The 23,282-nt window shown below is 42.2% G+C and overlaps 1 protein-coding gene across 8 annotated transcripts in view; it reads right to left on the bottom strand.

Moving 5' to 3' along the window:
- nav3 (neuron navigator 3) overlaps positions 1 to 23,282 on the bottom strand; it is a 257,362-nt gene that overhangs the window by 148,949 nt on the left and 85,131 nt on the right. For 3 of the 8 annotated variants that reach the window (XM_026326355.1, XM_026326356.1, XM_026326361.2), the window contains exon 1: positions 18,159 to 18,525. The exons of 1 other annotated variant lie outside the window; for it this stretch is intronic. In XM_026326355.1, coding sequence (XP_026182140.1) covers positions 18,159 to 18,416 — 258 coding nt within the window. In that variant the 5' untranslated portion in view covers positions 18,417 to 18,525. Of the gene's footprint in view, positions 1 to 18,158; positions 18,526 to 23,282 lie in introns of those variants that run through there. 4 more of the 8 variants (XM_026326357.1, XM_026326358.1, XM_026326359.1 and 1 more) reach the window with 2 other exon arrangements.

Raw genomic sequence — 23,282 nt, 5'->3', positions numbered from 1 at the left:
TCATTTCCATATACAATCACACAATCCCTGCCTGTGTGCATATTACCTTAATATTATTCATGGATGAGTAATGTTTTATTGCACAATAACCAGCTATTTATTTCTCCATTCGGTCTTATCAACCCATATTTGAAGGCATTTTGTTATTTGTTGTATGGTTTCATTGGCATTTTTACTGCATTTTTATTAAATCATATCGACAAACTAATGTTCCCCTTTCAGGACTGAACCGAACTGTGAAGCGGATCAGACCTGGTCACAGAGCCAATTTTTAAAAGAGGATTTGTCTTCATGCAAAATATGTGCTAACTGGCAATCAAAGTCCTCTTATATTCCCACTATTCAAACTGACTGCTGAAATAATTATGGCCACATCTAAATTAGCCACACTGCACCCTCCCTAAAAAAACAATCCATCAAGCAATGTGAGGGAGAGCTGTGGTCTGCATTTCCTCACTGCTTAATGAAATGCTTGGATGCAGTCTGAAACAACTCCAGTTTCTCAGAGAAAAATGAGGATTGGCTATCGGACAGAGGTCACTTTGCTTTGCACAATCTCCCCACATCAGTGACGTTTCCTCACAGATGCCAAGCTGTCTCCTCTCCAGATATTGCAATTAAAATTGCACAAATCAATGCTCTTGTCTTCGTCTCATTATACAACAGGCCTGTGAAAAACTCCCTCTGCATTCTTTGGACAGTCTGCAAAGTCACAGATTGTCTGAATATGTGCCATATGCTTTATGATAAAAATGTAGTTAGAGTTTATTACGCTGCTATGAAACAGTTTCCAGGTAGGTCCTGAAATGTGCTAATCTAAGTATATAACTAACTAACTGATTTCTAAAGATCCTTAATCTACTTTTCTGCAGCCAGCCTGTGTTCTAATGCAAAAAACAGGGATTTGAGCAACATCTACACAGTGAAATTGTGTGTTTACAACATGTTTGGAGTGTGAAGGTGTGAGGCCAGTCCTGAGCAGACCACCCGTGCCTCTGCCTCTCTCTCTCTCTTTCTCTCCTTCTGATTTTCTCTTTCGCTCACTGTTTCGGCACTTCTGATCCATGCATACAGCTTCAAGTGTGTTTTTAGCACAGTTTATTCAGTATAGCCTTAGGGCTGTAAATGTTTCATGTCTGCTCTCCCAAACTCGCTCTCTTGTCTATGCGAGCGTGTGTATTGCTATGAATCATTAGGACAGAATGCTGGAAATTCTGACTTCTTCAAATGAATAACAATGGAGCAGCAGCCATCAAAATAGGAAAGTAGGAAACTTTCTCTGCCCCAACTTTCCTCAAAGCTCATGTCAACACCTGTTAAGGGCAAAACAACATTATTTATTACAAGTTGTTAAAAGTAACTGTAGTCCACATCGTGCAGTTTGGTCAAGGTAGCCAATGCTCCCAAATTATTATTGACATAATTTTGGCACATTTCCCTACAGGTGTTTCCCTGCTTGTATTTCTGAACATATAGAATATGCAAAAGTTGCAGTTATGAGCTACAAACTGAAAATTTCCAGCTTCTGTCTCAAAATAGACGACACAAAACAGAAACCCTTCTCATAACTGAAGCATGGGAAGGCTCAGGGAGTAGGGGCCAGTGGTGAGTGATGAGGCTAGACAGGGGGACAGATAACTTCTAGATAGTTTGTGCAGCTTTTGCAAAGCTAAACACTGGGGTCTGAGGCTGCCATCAGCAGACCAGTGACCACTCTCCATAAGCTGACCCTGGTCTGTTTGGGTACTGAACAGGCGACCACCTCTGAGTTTTTTATGATCCACGCAGAAAGTACACGATGCTTGGAAAAATCTAACTTTCTGAGTTGAGTTGAGTGTTTCTGGCGAGATATAGAAATTCAAAAAACATTGCTGAAAAAGACAGGACTTTTATATTTTTATGATTTATGGTAAAAATATGTTGCACCATAAAAATTCTCTTGATGTGTTTGCAGTGGTTTGTGAAGAAGTTTGGACCTAAATCTGGATTTTTAAAAGTTTTTATTTATCCTGGGAAGGTTGACTTAGCATGCATGCATTTGTAGCAGGGCCTGATTTCTTACTCACAATGTTCCACACTTTCATGTCTGGATGTCTTCATCTGTTGGCTGCTGAGCAGCTACAGTAGAGGACATAAGACATCCAGTGACTTGCTCAAGAGCACTTTGACAGCCTTAAACTGTTTCATTCAGATTCTTCATCCCAGATTGAAACCACAGTGGCTGTGTGACCTCTGGACTGCCTTGTTCTCAAAGCTTCAGTGACCATATGAGGAGACTAGCTGTGGAAACATCGTGCATGTGTGGGATGATGGTTGTTGGTGGAAACTGAAGGTGGAGTGGAGGACAAAGAGAGAGAATAAGGGGAGAAAGAAATCTCCAAGTAAAATGCACGAGGAGAGCGCTGACTGGAGCCCAGTAAGCAAGAATGGAAGAACTGCTGCTCCTTATCAGCATCAGCGTGAATTATCAAAGGCTGCAAAGGGTACTGAAACATGAAACGCTTTGCTGGTGATGGCTTCATGCAACTTTTCCAATGAGGACAGATGGAGACTCACTGCTGAATGAGTGCATGCTGGGTAGACTGTATAGTCCTGACGCAAGAGGGGCATAATTCCACATGTCACAGTGCATCAATAAATACGTAAAAATATTTAAACAGACTTCCCTTAATTACATCCCTGCTGACCACTGGATGTGACACTACCTCTGGGCACACCACTTCAGGCTTGTGTTGAAACAACCACAAATGCAATTCCTCACATCAGGCGTCCAAGTTTGCCCGGGACAGCATTATACGGTGTACCACTTGACTTGGATGGCAGTGCTCACCGGCTGTACTGCCACTTCCAAGCCAAACATACTTTTCCCCATTGCAGCTAAAGCTCCAGTCTAAAACATTAGCTGAAGTGACATATGCTGAGTACGGACAGAGAGCAGCCACTAAGTAAGCTGGCACATTTGAGGACAGCGACGGAAAGTTCACCCACAATTCACCCACACGCCGACTGTCTGCTGACAAAATGACTCATTTAAGCTAACGTGTCCCTCGTTCCCCTGACCAGTTTATGTGACTCAGTAGTGTTAAAAGCCACAACTGATGCTAATACTGTAGTTAATATGAGCATTATATAATTTAATTATTACTTAAATAGATTCATATTTATATCCATTATGCTGTTTAAGTATGACTGGAAAAACACAGCTTGGATGAACAGATTCTGTTATTCTGTTTGAGCAACACTTGCAGATGGATTCACTTTCATGCAAACTAAGAACTGTTTTTAATCACGCAGCTTTGATTATCTAAGACCCTTCATATTAAGACAAAAAGGGGGTTTTGAGGAATATTGCAGTTGTGCGCGCTATGCTGCAACACACACACACGCACACTTTCTCTATCGCACTGATCAGTTTTTCCTCCCATCTCAGACTTGTGCGTCATGTTCCTGCTGCTCCATTTGGAACCGTTACCCCTTCACAAGATGAAAAGTGTGCGTGCCATGTGAAGCCTGCCACTGCAGCCAAATATTGAAAATGTCAACTTCCTGGCAAACACTGATCACCTTTAATCATCATATTGTAACTGCGCTTTCCTCCCACAGGCTACAGCACAATAACTGTAGTGTTGGTGAAGCTTTCATGGCTGTTTGCAGCTGTGACATCAGTACAATGCAAACAGTAATACCTTCTGGGCAAACTGTCATGTGTTGTGTAGATAAAGCTAACAAATTCCCTGTGTAAAACACTGCCAAGGTTTGAGGTTCCATTCCCACTGGGGCCACCCACTACAATATGCCCCCACAGTGCAAGGTGCTGCTCTGACATTTTCACTGGAACAGCTGTGAGAATGTCAGATATTAAATAGGATAATCTCCAAATTCTCCAGAATGTTTGCACTTAGTCTTTTGAAGGGTTCCTGCGGTCCCAGTGAAAGGTCTGTGTGGTTGTTTGCAGCAGTTACTGTATATACTGTATGTGGACTGTCATTATTTCATAACTACTTTGACATTTGAGTTTAAACTTGCCCAGGCACAGTTTATTTAGCAATACTGACTAGTTTACTGGACATTAGTCTGCTGATACGCAGCTGTGGATTAAAGACACCGTTCATTTCAACTGAAACGCTTCATTATTCCTGATTTTCTTACATGATAACATAACTTCCTGCCAAAAAAACTCAGTGGAAATGCAACATCTGGAGCTAGCACCCCTAGGGAAAACTGTGAAAGAAGCGTAAGCATAGAAACATAAGCAAACTGTATGTACATACACCCTGTATATACATTTAGCAACCTGTTGAGTTTACAAAAGAAAGCACTATGATCAAGTGTTTGCCTGATAGGGCATCCTCAAAGTTTGGTTGCATAACCTACAGTTATTATAAAAACACACACACACACACTCAAACTATCGGGCCATAAAATCTGTTAGCAAGATGGTGCTGAGCATACTAAGCTGTAAAAATGTCTAGATCCTGCTATGCCAAAAACAGAGGCACCCTCCTAAAACTAAAACAGGGCGAAGTGGGTTGGTATAAAGAGTAAACAACTCCACTCTTAAAGTGTTACAGCCCAGGCCATCAGTGCCAAGTGCTACTCTGGAGTGGAGTCCTGTGAAAAGAGGTTAACACACGCACACAAATAAAGGCACACACACATTCCTCTGTTTTCTTTTTTCTTTCCACACACCCACATCTATTCATTGTGTACTAAATGCACATGCATACATAAAAATGTAAAAAAAAAAAATGAAAGTGATACAAGCTTTAATTTAACACATGCAAATGAAGAGTATATGAATGTTAATTGGTAGCATGATGTGTGCAAAGGGTAAAGCTGGAAACATTACATTACCATGTCTTTCTATTCATCTTTACACTGGAGCTACAATTTAGATGGAAAGTTAGAGTTGAGAAGTTCATCTTGGGACACCACCTGGTCAGTCAAAATGGGAAAGATAAAAATAGGATGCCGCTTTTTACCATCACACAACTTAGCTTTGTCATTCCCCCCTCATTAACAATTCTACCAAGGGTCAGAGAGACGGCTATCATGTTACACCCAGTCCTGGACCCTTATGTCAGGCCAGTCCTACAGTTTGTCAGTACCAATCAACAAAGTCAGTTCTGCTGAACACCCACTGTATTCAAGCAACCTGCATTCTGAAAGGGAAAGAGCAACTGCAATGGCAGGATTGTAACTGCTGCTGGACTGATTCAGATATCAGTCATCAAGTTCAGGTTTTTTGGATGTGGGAGAGAACAACACCCAAAGGCCGTATCTTCCTTTCACTCTGTGTGTACTGGGGAAATGCTGTGTGCAACTGACCAGCAGACAGCCAGAAGGCTCCCTTGAAACCAGCCCCTCCTCCTCCTGCTCATGCAACAGATCTGGGGAGCTGCACACTGATTAGCACAGGACCAACCTTTTTCCTTCAGTTGGTGTGGGCTTGTCTGTCTCGGATCTGCTGGTACACAAGACTTTCCTCCTGGTGTTTCATACAAACAGGTCCAACACATGCATGGGAAACAAAGTATCAAACCCAGAGTTTCCGAGACCTTTACTGACCCTCGTAATAAGCAACGGCTTCAACATCAGGCTTCATAACATGTTAAGTCCAAATCAGAACTATTCCTATTTAAGACCACTGAACAGCTGTTGTAAGAATCACTGGAAGCAGGTGAAGACCTTACAGCTTCTGCCAGCAAGCAAGGCGGACTGGCTGAGAAAGACATTTCATCTTTCCCACACTTCAAATATGGTCTGTCCAACAGCTTCTCCCTCTCTATGGTCTTGCCTATTGTGTAACACATACTGTATATACTGCTGCCTTTGCCAGAGAATCCTTACCCCCTAAACACTGGAACACAAGCCTCCTCCCAAAGACTAATGGCCCCTGTCATGCTCCCGGAAATTAATTTCAGCCAGCGGCAATCTGACGACAGCAAGGGAAGAAGGGGCAATGTTTGCTGGTCTCCATACTCCCATAAACCTACTTACAGTACACCCACTGAAACAGTTTTGTGAGACTCACTCTGTATGGACTGAATGACTGATTGGCAGAGAATAGGTATTATCCCTGCTCCCTTGTTAGATAGCTAGGAGGCCCAAGGAGCCTTTATCAGAATCATAAAAAATTTTAATCACCCTTTTGAGAGATCATGTGGAGGCAGTTTTAAGCAAGAGGCTTCACACCCTCCCCCCTCCATACCTAAGATCCTGAACTTTCATTAGATTAGATCTTTTGGCCCAAATTTATCTTGAGTATCCCTTGGTATAAGCACCTGACCTACAACGCACCCGCTACACAAATCCCATGAAATCAGTCTGCTTTTTAGTCATCTAACCTCAATCAGTCTGCTCTCAGCCCCTTTTGCAACTTAATTTAAATGGCTTCAGACCAACTGTAACCTACAGAGTAATATTTAGTTTCATAAATCATAGCATGAGGCAGTGTCCCTGACATAACAATCTCTATTTCTCCTCTCTATTCAGACTCACACTTTTTTTGCCCTCTTGATTTCCTTCTCTCCATATCCCAAACCTCTGGCCTTACCTTTAACTGTTCCCTCCAAAAGGCAAATAATATCAAGCCAGATGCAGAGACTGATGCATCTGGAGATGCATGTAAACCTGAATGAGGTGCCTGCATCTGGATCCATGTCAGTGACAAGTCATCTTCTACCATGAGCATCTTCATTCAATACATTCTAAATAATCAAAGTGCTGCCTCTGTCAGCTGCTTTGCTTTATCTTGTGTCAGGAGGTTAACCCTCTGCCTGAGTACTTTCAGTCCTGGTCTCACAGGGAGCAGTGACCTTCCCTCTTCAGTCAGGACAGCAGTCACATGCTTGAGTAGGCAACACATGATTTTGTAAAGTACTTTGCCCCTGAGTCATATTAGCACAACTCATTCTAGTTACATTCTGAGTCTTTTCTATCTCTCCTTTAGTGTTCTCTTCTGTACATTTCATTGCCAGCACTTCCCCACTTTCATTAAGATTAAGATTCTCTTCAAATGATCAGTCAGTGCTGCCAATCAACAGTGGCTTTGAACACTGAAATAATTAGCATTTTGATGTTGTTTTTAACGAATGAGAGGGTCAATGAAAATAGAATGATGGTTGGGGGACCCTGGTTTAAGGTTGGGACCATTTGAATCCAACCTTTGTTACATGCAGGCTAAACTTTATGCATCCCATGCATGTGCATTGGAAAGTAGTGTTGGACAATACAAAGCCTCATGTTAGTGCTTTGAAGACACAACTGACTTTAGTTAGACATGCAAGCGGCAAGTGGTCCATCAGCCCGGTAGCTGCTGCAGGGAGCTTCTTGTCCTCTCATCGCACCTCCAGTAATCAGTCTTGTCAGTCTAAGGTGGCCAGTGACGGAAAATGTTCTAATGTTTGCTTCTCTGCCCAAACCTTCTGAACCACAACCCTGTGAACTCATTATTGAGACACTGCTGACATTCAATGCTGACATTCTTCTTGTACGCTATTCATCTCACCTGTACCATGTGAGGAGGACTTACATCAGTAAGAAGATCATGCTGAAAAATATGAGTCCTATTCATTAATAGCAATAAAGAAGAAATTGTTCTTTATTTGGGAGGGGGACATAACATTCATAGATTATCAGACTGCCATTGGGCATAAGCTTTGGCAAAGCCACTGTTGTTATTGCAGATGTTTTTTAACAAAGCAACTGCTTGTTTAAGTGACAATAATCAAGGCCGCCGGGTTGGAGAGGAAATGAGGAGAGCGCCAATAAGCCTCAGAGGATGCATCAGCAAAAAACCCCATGGTTGTTAAATGTGAGTATGAGCTTTCACGTGGGAGTAACAACAACAGCAGCCAGTAAATAAAACCAAACTCCAATGTGTGTCCAGAGACTTATCCTGTGAGAAAATGTACTTCAGCCCCAACAGCAGAGCTTTGTTGGCCGTGTGGGGAGACCAAAGAAGGAGGTGGAAGAAAGAGGGAAAAGAGAAAGTGAAAGAGGAGGGTGAAAGTAGACTTCAATTCTCCTTCTCTGGGGACACTGTCAAGGGCCAGTAGTTCATGTTTAACACCCATTAATGGTAAAGTTAACACACTTTATGGGCAAACTTAATACAGTGGAACTACAGAGGCAATAAGGTTGTGATGTTGAGGCGGAAATGACTTTTTTTAATGGGGAGGTACTTTGCAGTTTAGTAGGAAAAAGGCCCACCTGCAACCCAGAGGAAGATCAACACCAGGGCAGCAAAGGGGCAATAGAACTCTACAGTACTGCAGACCACTGTAGGACATATGCAGATCATTAAGACTTTGCTCTGCAAAACATGGAGTCAAGACCTCAAATATAGTCAACTGGTATGATAATGGGGTCACTGAACTACCATCACTCATTCAATGTCTTGATCTGCCTATTGATTTTCCATGTTGTGGTGAGTCAATAAATAACTCAGCATACAGTAGATTGCCACTATTTGTTAGTGGTAATATGCATAATCCTTTCTATGGGTAGAGGCCACTGAAATACTTGTCCACATATCTCTTATACAGTATGTGCATAGACCATGGGAGGCAATGCACAAGAATCAGTGTAAACCACGTCCAGAGGGCAAAGGATCACATTCAAGCTCTTCCTCCTTTGAGACAGCAACCCCAAAAAAAAAAAAATCAACCACTGAAGTGCCCACTACTATAAAATACCTCATTTCATTTATAGACAGTGACACACAGATACTGACACGCACTTAAATGGCTTCTGTTGCAGCTTTGCAAGATGCAGTTTCACACTCCATTTACTGTTATCAAAAGGCCATGGACACATCAAATGCTGCCACAATGGCCATAGGCTGGAGAGGCCATGCCCCACTGAGTTAGCCAACAACCTCATGACCGCATTACGATCACCAAGTCTGCCTCAATCTGCTCGTTCTCTCCAGAACAGTAAACCTCAGTGAGCTGTGCCTGCCATTCCAACAGACTGGGATAATACTAGAAATGCAAATTGACAACCACATTGTGTTTTAGAATTAGACATGCTCCGATTTCAGTGTATTCCACTATAACCAAATCCAGCTAAGGTAAATTACAAAGGTCAGCTGTTCTATTTACCAGGGGTCATAAACATGCATGTACACAAAGTTCTGCACAGTAATTTGAATAAAACATTCCACAAAATGCACCCTATAAGATCCATAACAGTGTGATCCTGCTCAGTGTGTACACAAAAATATATGTGAAAGTGTAATGATTTTCATTTGGCATTTTATTGGTCCTTACATAAACTTTGTGGAGGCAAAATGCAAAAAACGCTTTTAAAAAATGAAATGTCTCGAGTTAAAGATGTGGAAAAATAAGAAGAACATAGATGCTGACTAAGGGTATTGATGAGTCTAAATATGATGGCTAACCACTTCAAAAAAACATATGGGCTCACTCTGTTAAGTGCCCCGTAAAAGCTTTTGCCAAGGGAGGGTACTGTAACGAACCACCGCCCAGTATCTTACCAGAACGAGCTTTTCATCCCACCATCTGTGTCTGAGTGTTGGTTTGTGTTTTCTATTTATTTATCAAAAACATCCCATAGTCAACCCTTAAATCTAACCCAAGTATGGATGATTGATGCTGTTTTTTTATCATAGAGCTCCAAATATTTACACCTGGGAACTACCAACTGCAACCACAGTTTATTACTGAGACGCATAAGTGGAGCAAATGGAGATGAAGTTTGTTCAAATGAGTCCATGCAATGGGAGGTCAGTGTTTTGCTCATTCATTTTCCTTTCCCCCCACATAGATTTCAAACTTCCACCCCAATAAAGACCCAGCTATCTTCTATATTCCACATTGCATAACGTAGTGAGATTGTTGTGGTGTTTCACTTCAAAAATACTTTATTTGACAGACAACTTCAAATGACTCACTTATGACGCATCATATCATAGATTATACAATCACAGTTGTCATACTTGCATTATACTCCATAAATTATGTGAAAACTCACCAATGAACTGTTTAATCATTAGCATCTGTGACCTAAATCATGGTAGTTGTTATTTTCAAATTTTAAACAATATGTATACATTTCAGTGAGCTGCAGAGTAGATCAATTAGTCAAATACGATACATAAGTGTAGCAAAAGTAATAAATTACAGTAATATTACACTTTTTGGCCGTAATGCAGCTGCAATGGTAATATTATACGTCTTATAATCTCAGTAATGCATGTTAAGAATTTACCAACACACTGAGACATTCCAGCACCTGGAATTTCCTGTTGCTGAAACTCGAAGGTTGAGATGACTGCAGAGACAGATACTGTATTTGGGAGATGGACATTCTCCCCTTATTTTTAGTTCCTCAGAGAAAAGGACAAGAACGTAATATGTGCGACACTCTCTACATGGAGAAGTAGCACGACCTTCACTGGATGTATAATGGATTAATAAACTACATTTTAGAATCCCTGGTCATACTTCTCTGGCTATTTGGTGAAACTAACTCAAAGGTAACTAACTCAAACTAACTCAAAAGCAGAGTATCCTATTACAGTTCAGAGACAGTAATATAATTAATTACTTTCAAATGACAGGAATGTATGACTGGGAATATGTAATGCATTACTTTTGCCCAACACTGCCTCTAGTTCATCTGTCTAGCCCCACTCTTCATCCCAGGGTGTCTCGGAAGTGCCAAGAAACTCTGTGATTGAGTTAATAATGATATACCGCCGCTGCTGTGTAAGCTGTGAGTCAACACCACAGAGACCACTCGCCTGACTCGGGATATCAGCAAAAGTTTTCCCTGTATACCTAAAAACAACACACACAGAGTACTGGCCCTTGTTACCATGTGTTATGGGGTCTGTTAGCACTTTTACTCCCGGTCCATGCTTGATAAAGATTAAAAAAAAAATGACTGAAGAACTCAAAGCAGAAGAGAAAAGAAGAAAAAAGAAGGGAAGAGAGAGAACGTGACCTATTCATTCAGCAGAGGAAAGGTCATGTGTGACAGCTGGAGAGACAGAACTGGGCCAGGTGTGTGCTAACTCGCTCCTGCTGCTTCTCTCATTATATATATATCACTGAGAAAAGATAGAAGAAGAAGAAGGGAGAGAGGGAAAGGTAGACCGTGATGTTGAAAAAGGATGGAAAAAAGAATATGATGAGGAGAAAGGGGAGTAAAGGTCAAAGGAAAATACCAGTAAGTGAGTTGGAGGGAGTGGAATAATAAGGCTCCAGTCAGGAGACACAGAGAAGGGAGTCCAAGGAAGGACCCAGAGAGGAATGCTGGGAATGGGAAAGAGCAGAAAGACAGTGACAAGAGACACAGTGGAAAAAAAAGAACTGCTAGGAAGATGTGAAAAGGACAAATTGAGAGAGAATAAAGGAAGGTAAGAAGAGGGGGGGAAAACAGAACAGACAGACAGACTGTTGACAGACAGCTAAAGAGAGACAAATGGAGGAAATCCGAGGTGGAGGTAAAGATGATCTGCCACTGATTCACACCCAAAATGTCCTCTGTGTGTCCGTGTGTGTTGTGTAGATGTGTATGTCCATCACTGGCCTTCTTTTAATCTACTGCGATAGGCATCGTGGGTGGGGTTCCCTCATCAGGATGATTGAAACACAGCGCTGACAGGTCAAACTGTTTACGCTGCACATTCTAATATCCTGCTGAAGATTCTCCAGTATAAATATTAACAGACTGGTGTATAGGCATTAAACAACCAGCATTAAACAGCAAACAAGTCAACGGTCCCTCTCTCGGATAATATAGCAAGCCTAAATTTGAACCAACAGAAGGCCCAGAGCAAGTGTTTGTGCATGTGTGTGTATTTACATATAGTGCTTTCAAACCAGCCTCTGCATGAGAGCAGGGTCACTCACTTTCACGCACATCCACATGCTTATAGTTTTTCCTGCATCTAATCAGTGCCATGATGCCTCACACACAAAACAGAGTTAAACATCAGAGGGAAACCTCAGACTATGATGAGACAATTACAGGGCGGTGGAGGCTTTGTTCACTTTAACATCAGTCAATAGTTTGAATGGGGAAACCTTAGGGGGAATGAATGGGGACATAAAAATCCAGGTGAGCTGTACAGTGTCCGGCCTGCTTAAGTATCCTTAAACAATGCACTCAGTTTTTACACTCCAGTTTTATAGCTTAATATCCAATCCAAGGGTAATGCAATGAATAATCTTTCATTAATTCAAACAAAACCCCCATTACAAAAAGTGCTAACATATTAAGTCATAGTTCTGGTAAACAATGAAGCCTCAGTTGCCATATGACACACCTTCATGGATTTCTATTTAAAAGAGTTTCATTGCTCTGCTCATGTACTTGAACTTGTTTAGCAAGGAGTCCTATTTTTCTTGGTGTTTTTGAGTGAACACTATGACTGTACTTCCAGGGTAGGGTATTTTTACCCGGTGTGACTGTACTGTAAACAGCAACCGCTCTGTGTGTTCTCACTCCAAGTTTTAAACACCACGCCAGACAGAGTCCCTGCTGCATGAAAGGCCATGAAGTACTGTGTGTGAGACAAAAAGCCCTAGGACAGAGAGGGAGAAAGAGCACAGGAAAGCATAATAGTGTATCAAATATTTTCACAATTTTGACCCAGGCGTCATTAGTGATTATTAGTGATAGTTGTTCAGCTGATACATATGTGAACCCAATCAGCATTGGTACATGATTTGGTTTGATTTGATAATCTTATTGTTCAAAATCATGTGTCAAACCAAAAACTGCTGCCATGTTTCCAGCTTGGCTCAGGCTAGGCTGGGCTCCCCTGTTAACACAATTTTTCTGATTGGCTGAACAGACCACAGACTTGTTGACCTTCAACTACAATGCTCCTACAGTTGCAGGGAAAAACTACTGCAGAGCAGCAGCACAGTGACTGAGACTGTGATGAAAGCTGAACATGGGTTGCATCTTTTTTTCTTTGTGGTTTTAATCAGGGTAATTTTCGTGCCATCTCTCATCTCATTCCATTCTAAAGTTAAAGAGGTCGTGGTTTCTTTTTCAGGAATGAATCAATGAAAACCTAACAACCACTGCAGTCTCATCACAGTGTTTAAAGATCACTTCCTGGCCTTGTTGTTTGGAAGAAGTGCAAATATAGCAGCGCTGCTTTTTCTGCTCATTAGTGTTCACACCTTCCTAACAACGGCAACTTCTCTTCCAGATATGGAGTCTGGCACACGACAAGGCAGACCACCCATGACTAGGACACGTTCAGACACCCCCCCCATAACCTATGCTAACCAACCCCCCCCCTACTGGAACAAGCTGGCCCCCTCCCTCTCGATCCCTGTGTTCTCTCTGTTGTTTCAGCAGTGTCAGGGAGGCGGGAGGCTTGGGGGACGAGCTGAGTGAGAGCCAGAAACTCAGAGAGCGTGTGCCTTGACCGCTGATCTGCTGGACAGTCTCCTGAATGCATCACTACTTCAGTGTTTCATAGGTTGCGTAGGCCTCTGCACAGCTGTTAAATCCTAAAATTGCAGTTGACTATGTTTCAGATAACTTGCAGACAAACTATATTACATTCCCCTGGTTTCCGGCTCATATTCCTCTTTTCATTCCAAATGTTAGGTCATAAACGATGCAAAGGTTACTGTAATGGAGCTAATAAATTAAAATGCTGATTAGAAGTGACCGTAATCGCAGGACTAAGTGCACATTTGTGCATGCATATTAATATATGAAAGCAGTCTGATTATGTGCAGATTTGTTTCTATTCTTAATACTAGAGGCTACTGGTGACTTTACATGAATGGTATGAATATGCTGTGCAAGCATGAGTCTGATTTGTAGTATACAATATGTTCCATATTTTTGTTATTGGATTGTCATTTCATTTGATTTGTAATTATATACTACATAGTGTAAAATGAATAACTGATATCACTCTAAAGAAACAAGCCCGCAAATAGGTTGATTGCTTTATGGGCTATAAGCAGATCTTCCAATAAAGTGAGCTTACAAATTCAGCTAATTCAGTGTGGAAAATGTGCAGATACTGACAAGCAGAAAAACTGAAGAAAGAGGACGAGAGAAAAGAGAAAGGGGGAGGCAGTGGAGAGAGAGGTTTGTTTACATTCTACTCAGTCACTCAAAGTCACTGGACCCCGACATTATTCCGATGCACTCCATCTCACTTTCTTACTTTGAAACCACCCATATTGTTGCCTAGAGCATTACCAGGCGAGAGCAGGAGCTGCACCAAACAAGAAAAATGTGCAAAAACAGATCCCGATTATTCTCCTTAGTCCTCAGTGTACAAATCACATGTGCACACACACACAGAGACAAAATCAACAGGATTCTTTTTTATCCTTTAAGTGGGTGAGAGTGTCTGTCACTTGTCTGCATTTCCGGAAAACACTTGTGGACTTAGTCACAAGGAACAACATTCCAGCATAACATTTCACTCACATCAGCCCACAAAAATACCAGGCAGCAACAGTCACAACCGGTGTATACAATGAGCTGCATTTGTGAGATAAAGACACATTCATCATATACCCTATGAATCTCTGTTGATACAAGCCAGGGCATTCCAGGCTGGACTGACAGCAGAGAAAGACAGCATTAGAATCAGTTTACAGTAAGTCCATTTGCATTTATCCTGCACTCAATTACTTTTAGTACTTGAGTGTTTATGAAGGCTGGTCAGCCAAAAAAAAAAAAAAGTTATGAGACCTGGAAAAGGAAGGCACAACTTGAGTTTCCCCGATATTTTCCTCATGGAGTTGGAATAAAATTGCAGTAATTTTGTTATAAAAAGTGGAATTATTTTCTGACTCCAAATGCCAAACTAAATGCTGTTTAGGAGCTGACCTGACCAGAGCTCCAGTTCAGTAATTGGCTGTATTCTCAGGGTCAAGACAAGGCCATTAAGGCTTAGAGGTCACAGAACTTTATAACCATAAATATGATACTTGTACAGCAGGAATGAAATGTTTGATAAGTCCTGTAAGCACCTGAGCAATTCTTCAAAAATAAAAATTAATCCAAAGAACATCATTTCTGCTTCTGCCAAACTGTAGATTTAATAGGTGTGATGCCGTTTTCAGTTCACCTTTGAAAGTATTCTCAAATGAAATAACTTCCTGATCTGTTTGGACAGCTGTCAAAAACTCTTGATGCACAAGATAATTCCCTATCAGTGGTGGTGGCGGTGACACTTCATTAAAGCCCAGTCATCTCAGATAAGCTGTGCATTCCAGCCTGTCATCCAGCACCAGAGGCAGTGACTGATGGGAACTGTCAGCAGAGAATACAACAGGAAGAGCAAGTGTCTCGTCTTGTTCTTGTCTCCATCATGAGGTAGGACATGGGAGTCCTTGACAGCCCCAAATAAGAGATGGATTAAGATGAGAGGCCTGGAAAGGGTGCGGGTGTTGCACAACAAGGCATAAGTTTCCACCTGCTAATGAGTGTGAGAGCTGCGCAACATGAACATCAGTCATGTAAGTTAGCTGGGCAATTTTAGGCAAATTGGCAAAAAGTAGATTCAATTAAATAGATTTAGTCAAATGTTATACAATATGCCAAACCATACTTAAGGTGGTCAGATTACACAATGTTCAGAAATCTGACAGCTGTGCTTCAGTATGATGGAACTCATTTTCATTAGAGATTTGCCAGTGTGTTTGCTCTCTCCTCTAAAGTAACGCACACCTGTACACAGGACACAACCCGAGAACAGGCCAATAAAACTAGGTGCAGTCTACTGAGTAGCAGACCCGTGAGGGATTACCTGTCACATGATACTGTACATGCTGTGTTAATACTGCTGAGATTGTGGGGAAATAATGGCGTTCAAAATTAACTTTGTGTAGGCAGCTTAATTGCACCCTTTACACACCATTAGACACCCCAATAGCACCCTGCATCAGTTCTGTGCACTTCCTTTCACAGATGGACCAGTGAAGCAGTCATTGAGTAAGAAGTCACTACTTCCAACACAGCTACATATACTGAATGTAAAACCTTTAACTTCAGGATTGAGCTGCGGATCAGATTTGTTTTAGTGGAGCTTGGGCTTCCTATTTGGCTTCGTGTGAAACAACAGCAGGCCTGCTGTCTTCTGCTGCACCGAAGTGCAAAGTGCTACACCAAAGGAAAAGACAGAACTCTTCTTCCTTAATGCTTATTGCTAATTTTTCTTGCACTTGTCTCAAAAAATTCAAATTTCAGTAAAACTTCAGTAAACACCTCCCAGATTAGTGTGTTTTTAACCTCAAGCAAACAAGCCAATACATGCTGCTACTATTGTATATATGGGGTGGTTGCATGTGTGCTGCACCCATGCATGCATACACGTGCACACACACACACACACACACATACACACACACAACTCCTATGGTGGATCTTGGTTGATAATAGGACTCCAAACAGAGCAAGGAGTGTGGGTTAATGTAAGGGAGTAATGACAGTTTACTCCACCTTCTCTCCATTTCCCCCCCTCAAAGCCCAGAGAATGGAGCTTTTAAGGGACTACACAACACAATTAGACAGACTAATTACCCCCTCCGTACCACCATTCCTCACCCACACCAACAGGCTGGGGCAGGCAAGACAATTCTGCTTTCCTACAAGCCTCCCAAGCACAGAGACTATACTATGGTGCAGTGATTGCACAGGCAGTTTAGCTCTCTCCGTAAGAAGAAGGTTCAATCTCACAATGTACTAAAAATAAGAAGGACATGGAGTATTTCTGTCACAGCTTAAAGATAATGGAGTGTTAAATAAAATCAGTGATCACTTTCACCACTGGTTGAGGAGGAAGCAATGAAGCAAGCTGCATAAATGTTTTCATTTTCAGAATATGACAAGAGCTGGATCAGACATAAATCAGATCTACCGTCTGCTTCATCTTCATACTGAGATTATAAAAGAAACTGACTTTAATGGACCAAACAGGAGAATTTTAAAGAGCCCAGTTGTGTTAACAAGCTGAAGCTCCAGCTGAAGTTGCAGTTCAGCAGCAGGTTAATGATGAAACAACCCCCCCCCCCCCCCCCCCCCCCCCCCCCCCCCCCCCCGCAGGCAATTTGAACTCAAACACAAATGCACTGGGAGGCTTTAGAGCTAGGGGAGCACTGACCTGCTCTTTGATGTCTTGTGCCCACGTTTACACTAAGTCACAAGGAAAATCAGCAGCTCTGTTCAGTATCAGAAGTCTGAGAGCCAGAAAAAGAATCAGGTCAGGAAGTCTTTTTTTTGCCTCTGTTGTGAACTCTCCTAACGGTGGAGAGAGGCAGTGACGAGTGGAGAACAGGGGAGATCCACCAGCAAAACAGGAAAGTTTCAGTTGACAGCTGTGGATGTGCGACTGGCTGAGGCACTGCTGAAACTATTTGGCGGGGAGTTTTGAAAACCCTTTCCTCAGCGCGAACCTACCCCGCCTTCTCTGCTGTAGCCTGAGAAACGCAGTGAAACATTTCTGCAAAAAGCAAAAAGCTTGGCACAGCCTGAGTTTAATATGGTGAAGCACTTAACTATGATCTCTGTGCACCCATTAAACCATCTGCAACATTTTGACGCTGTTGGGGGTATTGAGAATATGCTCTGGGAGTGAGAGGGGGCAACACTGGTAATCTATCTGAAATATTACCCTGCATGGGGAGACAGAATAGGGGAAAAAGTCTATATGATCCTCTGATCTTTGCAGTTTCTCAGGTAGCACAAATTATCCATGTGAAAGTTTACCTACTCATTGAAGAGCAGACACAGTTCAGTTGACAGGGTAGGAATATTGATAGTCTTATAAACATACACAATTGAACCCCTGAACTTCCCAGTCCACACACAAATATTGATTAATAATGTAGAGACTAACTGGGCAGCAGAATGAGGTAATACACTGCCGGCAACACATTACTCATCTAGTTTCCTCTTGGTTGATGACCACAAACCAGCGACATCATCCCACTTTAACACACATGACTCATCCCTGTGTGCACAAATTCAGAGCTGAGCAGACACCTGCTCACAGCAACATAGAAAAGAGTATGACAGAGACAAAGAGAGCCTGACACTGTTGTTGGACTCCTTCATCCCTGATACCTGTGGAATGTCACTATACTGCCTGCATGTACAGACGCACTAATCAAACTCCATCCATCCCCACTAACCTTACAGATCTTGCTCTCCTCCATCTCTGCTCTGGACTTCCCTTCAGGTGTCTTCTCCTGCTGGTACTCAGACTTGATTGACAGCTGGCACGACAGCCCTGGGGCACCTTCACCTGCCCTGAGCTCCTGCTGCCGGGCTACGTAGCCCTGCGATGTGGCTGCTCTGACTGCGCTGGGGATGGGGAGAGCAGTGTGCACCGGCCTGGTGCCCATTGTGGAAGGTTGCCTCAGCTTGGAGGCTACACCAACCACCGGCATGGTATTTCCCAGGCACAAAAATAATTCAGGATTAGGAGAGAGGTCTAAAAAAAATACTGTGAAGAAGGGAAAACAAAGCTGCAATTATTCTTACTGATGAGTGGCCCAGGAAAGGAAAAAAAAAACTACAAAAAAAAATGAAAAGAAAAGAAAAGAAAAAACCCAGCAGTTGCCTCTCAGGTTGAGAGGAACGTAACTGTGCTCATTCTGTAGCCTACAGCAAGCAGGGCTTATAGAAACTGAGAGGGCTTCTTCTTTCTCTCTTTCACTCCCTCCTCCTTCTCCTCCCACAGACACGCTGCTCCCTCCCCTTCCTTCACTCCCTCTCTCCCTCTGTTTCTCACTGTTAGAAGTCTACCACGAAGTCAGCCAAAGCAGTCCAAGGGGGCGTAACTCCACTGGAAGGTATAACCACCACTCGGCAAAACCGTGATTACAGAGACCTGGCTGACTCTGTGTGTGTGTGTGTGTGTGTGTGTGTGTGTGTGTGTGTGTGCGTGTGTGTGTGTGTGTGTGCGTGTGTGTGCAGCCAGTGTTACCCAGCACAACTGTCAAAACAGCTCTCTCTCTCTCTCTTTCTCTCTTTCCTCACGCTGAACCCTGGAAATAGATGGACTCTGTCTGCATCTGCAACTGCCCTTACTGAAATGTGTAAGAGGAAAAATCCCTATTATTCATAATAATATTATATCAAAAATACTTTTTTTTATTATTGAGTTGTATTAAAATCTGTTTCTTCCATACCTTTAAAGAGGCACCAGAATATAAGCTTTGTTGCTGCTCAACTGGTTTGGACTGCTGGTGCTGGTTGTTGTAGTCAGTGCCCTTTGCCTTAGATTGGAGTGTCTCTCTTTCTCTCTTTATTCTCTCTGAACAGCAGCGATGGAACACTACAATAACAGACGTGTCATTGTTGTAATACGTCATTTGTAAGCATTCGTTGACTCACACTAAAAAATGATTTCTTACAGTTTCCAACAGTGATGTGTGCAACATTTCAAACTGAACCCAGTATGTTAATGTCAGTAATGTTAACGTGCTTGTGAAATCAGTGGAGAGTGTTTGAAACTCCAGTGGCCTGTTCAGAAAGAAGTGTAAAGTTAGTATATTAAAGGTTGGTGAAAGTGAGTACAGGATCTTGAGTACAGGATCTTGAGTACAGGACCTTGAGTACAGGACCTTGAGTACAGGATCTTGAGTACAGGATCTTGAGTACAAGACCTTGAGTACAGGATCTTGAGTACAGGACCTTGAGTACAGGATCTTGAGTACAGGATCTTGAGTACAGGATCTTGAATACAGGATCTTGATTAAAGTAACCAATTTGACAATCATGAAGGAGAAGCTGTATCAGGGTCAGAAACAAAAAACAAAAACTGTCCATTCATCTTGAAACAAAATGAACCTGCCATTTCTGCATGCTCAGTCTTTTTTCTTTCACAGACTACAGTTGTACACAGCATTAGGAAATGTAGGTTTTGCTTGTTGGTGACAGACAAATGAGAGTACTGAATTTGGACTACATTAACCGGACACAATATGACACGGAGATTTTTTTTTTCCTCAGGGCTCCCTGCTCTGTGCGAGACATAAAAGGGAGAGTAAGTTTTACATGGAAAAGCTCCATCTGGCTCAGTTTAGAGAGGCGAGGAGATGTGCTAGAGTAAGAGGGGCACATTGCGGTGTCATGGTGAACTGGAACTTTCTAACACATCATACTCCAATAAAAAGAGAAAGACCAGGGAGGAAAACCCAACACAGGCCTCGTCTCATCCTCCACCAGTTCTATATTACACATTTTCCTTTCTTGCTCTGTAGCTAAGCCTGACCTCTCACCTGTACAGGATGGAGGGTCAACATTCCTTGTATAAATCAGTTAAGTGTGATTTTATTTTACAGGCTGTTTTTTCTCCTGTACTCACTTTGACACTAAATATGTGCCTTCAACAGTCAGTTTCCTTAATAGGGACACTGCTGCCCAGAATAGCAGCAGCTATTCTAGCACATTTTCAATCATGCACCAGGGGCTATCATGACAAGCCTGAAACAACAGGATATCACGTGAATGAATGGCGTGAGTCCAACTCTAACTCCAACTGCTACTGCCTGCTGAGGTGCACGATTAAGAGCCCGCTTGGCAGTCATCCAACTTCCCAGGACTACCTGCAACTGTCGGGAAACCCGTCTCTGACGAAGATCCATCCTGGGGGTTACTGAGTTGAAACATGCTTAAATGAAAAACTAGAGAGATCCAAGGAAAAGGTTGGTTGTTTTCTGGAGATAATCACCTTACAGTGCAGAATAATTAGTCATTAGGAATGAGAGTGCCTCTGCTACCTGCAGGTAAGACGGCTGCCACTGTAATGTAATACAGTGCGGAAAGCTCCTCATTTAAAAACAGTGAAACATTCCAAAGTCAACAGCGCCAAAGGAGATCTCAGGTTCATTTCCATCCGCACAAACCAAGTTGGGCAGGTCAGCATCCTTATGTTTGGCTACTATGGCCGACCACTTCTCTAAAAATAGTGTAACGGCCAACTGTTTCATGGTTGAAATGTAGAGAACAGGGTGAGGTGAAGAATTCAGTGGCTATCAATGAGAGGAAGATGTTGACAAAAGAAGATTAAATGCTCATACAGTATGCTAAATTGCTCAGCCTCTGTTATCGTTTTCGAGAAATCTTTCAAAATATGGGGCAGCCAGACTGCAAAGCATTTAGCAGGGCTTTCTCAAGACCACCTCAGTTCAGTCTTAATCCATTCCAGGAATACAGTAGGGCAAGAAAAACACTAGAGGAAACTGATTCATATAGTAATTAGGACCAAGAATGAAAAAAGAGAAAAAGACAAGAAGAAAGATGTAGTCCAATGTATTTAGTTAATCCCTACTAACTACTACATATGTTCAGTTCCTTCCAGTGACATAGCTGTTTAAGTTTTACTTTCTGTGGAAGGCCAATGAGACAGAGGTGATGGAACATGAAACAGATTAAAAGGAATTATTGCCTTTTCTGAAAACTGAAGATAGCCCCTTTTTAATATGCCTTCCTCTTATTTTGGCACGGACATGAAAATCACCAAATCTATATTTAAGTGCCGGTGACTATTCCTGCACAAGTCGCTCAACAAAGCTTCTCTTTTCTTGGTTTTCAGCAAAAATACCACTAAACATGTGGTGGAGCACATTCCAGCTGCAGAGAGGCTGAAAGGTGGAGGTGGTGGTCAAGGGGGGAAGGAGGGAGAAGCTGTGAGAGTGACTGTATGAACATCTCCACACACAATGGACTGCAGCTGAAAGCAGCATCATGTTATCAACCCACACTTGCTGACATGCTGCTGACACAATAATGCAGTGCCCTGTGTAATTGGGTAAATTCAGTCTTGCCTCAAAATACAGTCTCAAATGTGCTTTAACCTCCATCTTCAGTTTCCTGGTTGAGGATATTGCTATGCTTGTGATGTTCAGGTTAGAGCTCTGTGATTTGGCTGCTGCTGGAAAACAAAACAGAACTGATAGCAGTTCAGTCAGAAAAATAATGCTGATATTTCAGGGTTATGGAATCAATAATGTCATCTGTTTATTATCTCTTCCAGGCAGTGGGTGGCTGGTTGGTAACCTGCTCTCTGGCTTATGTGTGCATACAGTTTATATGAAAGACACCGCTCATGGTCACATGACGTCAGCACTAAGGTGGTGCTGTGGCTGTGAAAACAAACACGCCGGGGTGCTGCAGATAAGAGGGTTCAAACACCTTCCACCCCTGCTACAGACACACACACACACGCACACACACACACATACACATACACACACACACACAAACACACATAGTCTAAACACTAGGGGGGCTAGATAGATAGTCATGCACATGGCCCTGTCATCACTCTGAATGCTATCAGTCAACCGCACGTCAGGCAACATGGAAAATAAAACAAACACTCACTCATGCTGTACACAACAAAAAGGTGCCTGAGCATTTGGGGGCATGTACAGCGGCTCAGTGAACACAGGCATGTGCCATTAACATACATCAAGCATAACCTGGGAGGATATAAACATACGTTCTCTCTTTGTGTCGCCCTGCTTCAGGATTCTCACAGGGATTCCTGCTCATCAGTCAACCTTTGGCTTCTTCGTGGTCAACCACCCACACAAAAAACATGCATTCAACAAGTTGTTTAAGCATCATGGGAAATCCTTCCTTATTCCTCACATGCTGTAGTTCACAATGCAAATCTTAATATCCATTCTCAAGGGCATTGTTTCTAATGTTGTGTGTGTAGGAAGGTAACCTAAATGTGTGGGTTATTCATTTATTAATTTGCATTGTGATTTGAGCATGCATGTACAATAGATGGGACCATTTTTCTGTTTCTGCTGCCACAATGGCAAAAAGATTCTTTACCGAAGTAAACCATTATTGCCACAAGCACATACGTAACAGAAGTTTTAGAAAAATCAAGTTTGCTCAATTAGAAGTGTTGATGTATCTGTAGTAGGCCTGCATCTGTCGATTCTTTTTGGAGTCTAATGTTCTTCCGAATATATTTTAGCCATTAATCAAGTAATTGGATAAAGGACTTTTGCATTTTTAAACATATTTCCACAACTTAACATTAGACCTAGGCTCTACCTAGTCATCCATAGTGACATATTGACATTACACTACCACAAATACATACAGCGCTGCTGAGTTTATCTGAATTGGCCATCAAGGTAATATCAACGCTGATGTTACCGACTGTCGAGTACAAAAGTAGTCGAGGCAAAGAATTTGGTTCGAGGATTTTTGTATAATGAAATTCATTGATTGCCTCGAGGATTCACTGCAGCTCTAATCTGTAGTGAAACATACAAGAATAAAAG

This window comes from Mastacembelus armatus, chromosome 23 (genome assembly GCF_900324485.2).
Source record: "Mastacembelus armatus chromosome 23, fMasArm1.2, whole genome shotgun sequence".
NCBI classification, from domain to species: domain Eukaryota; kingdom Metazoa; phylum Chordata; class Actinopteri; order Synbranchiformes; family Mastacembelidae; genus Mastacembelus; species Mastacembelus armatus.
This window is presented reverse-complemented; position numbering and strand designations above follow the sequence as displayed.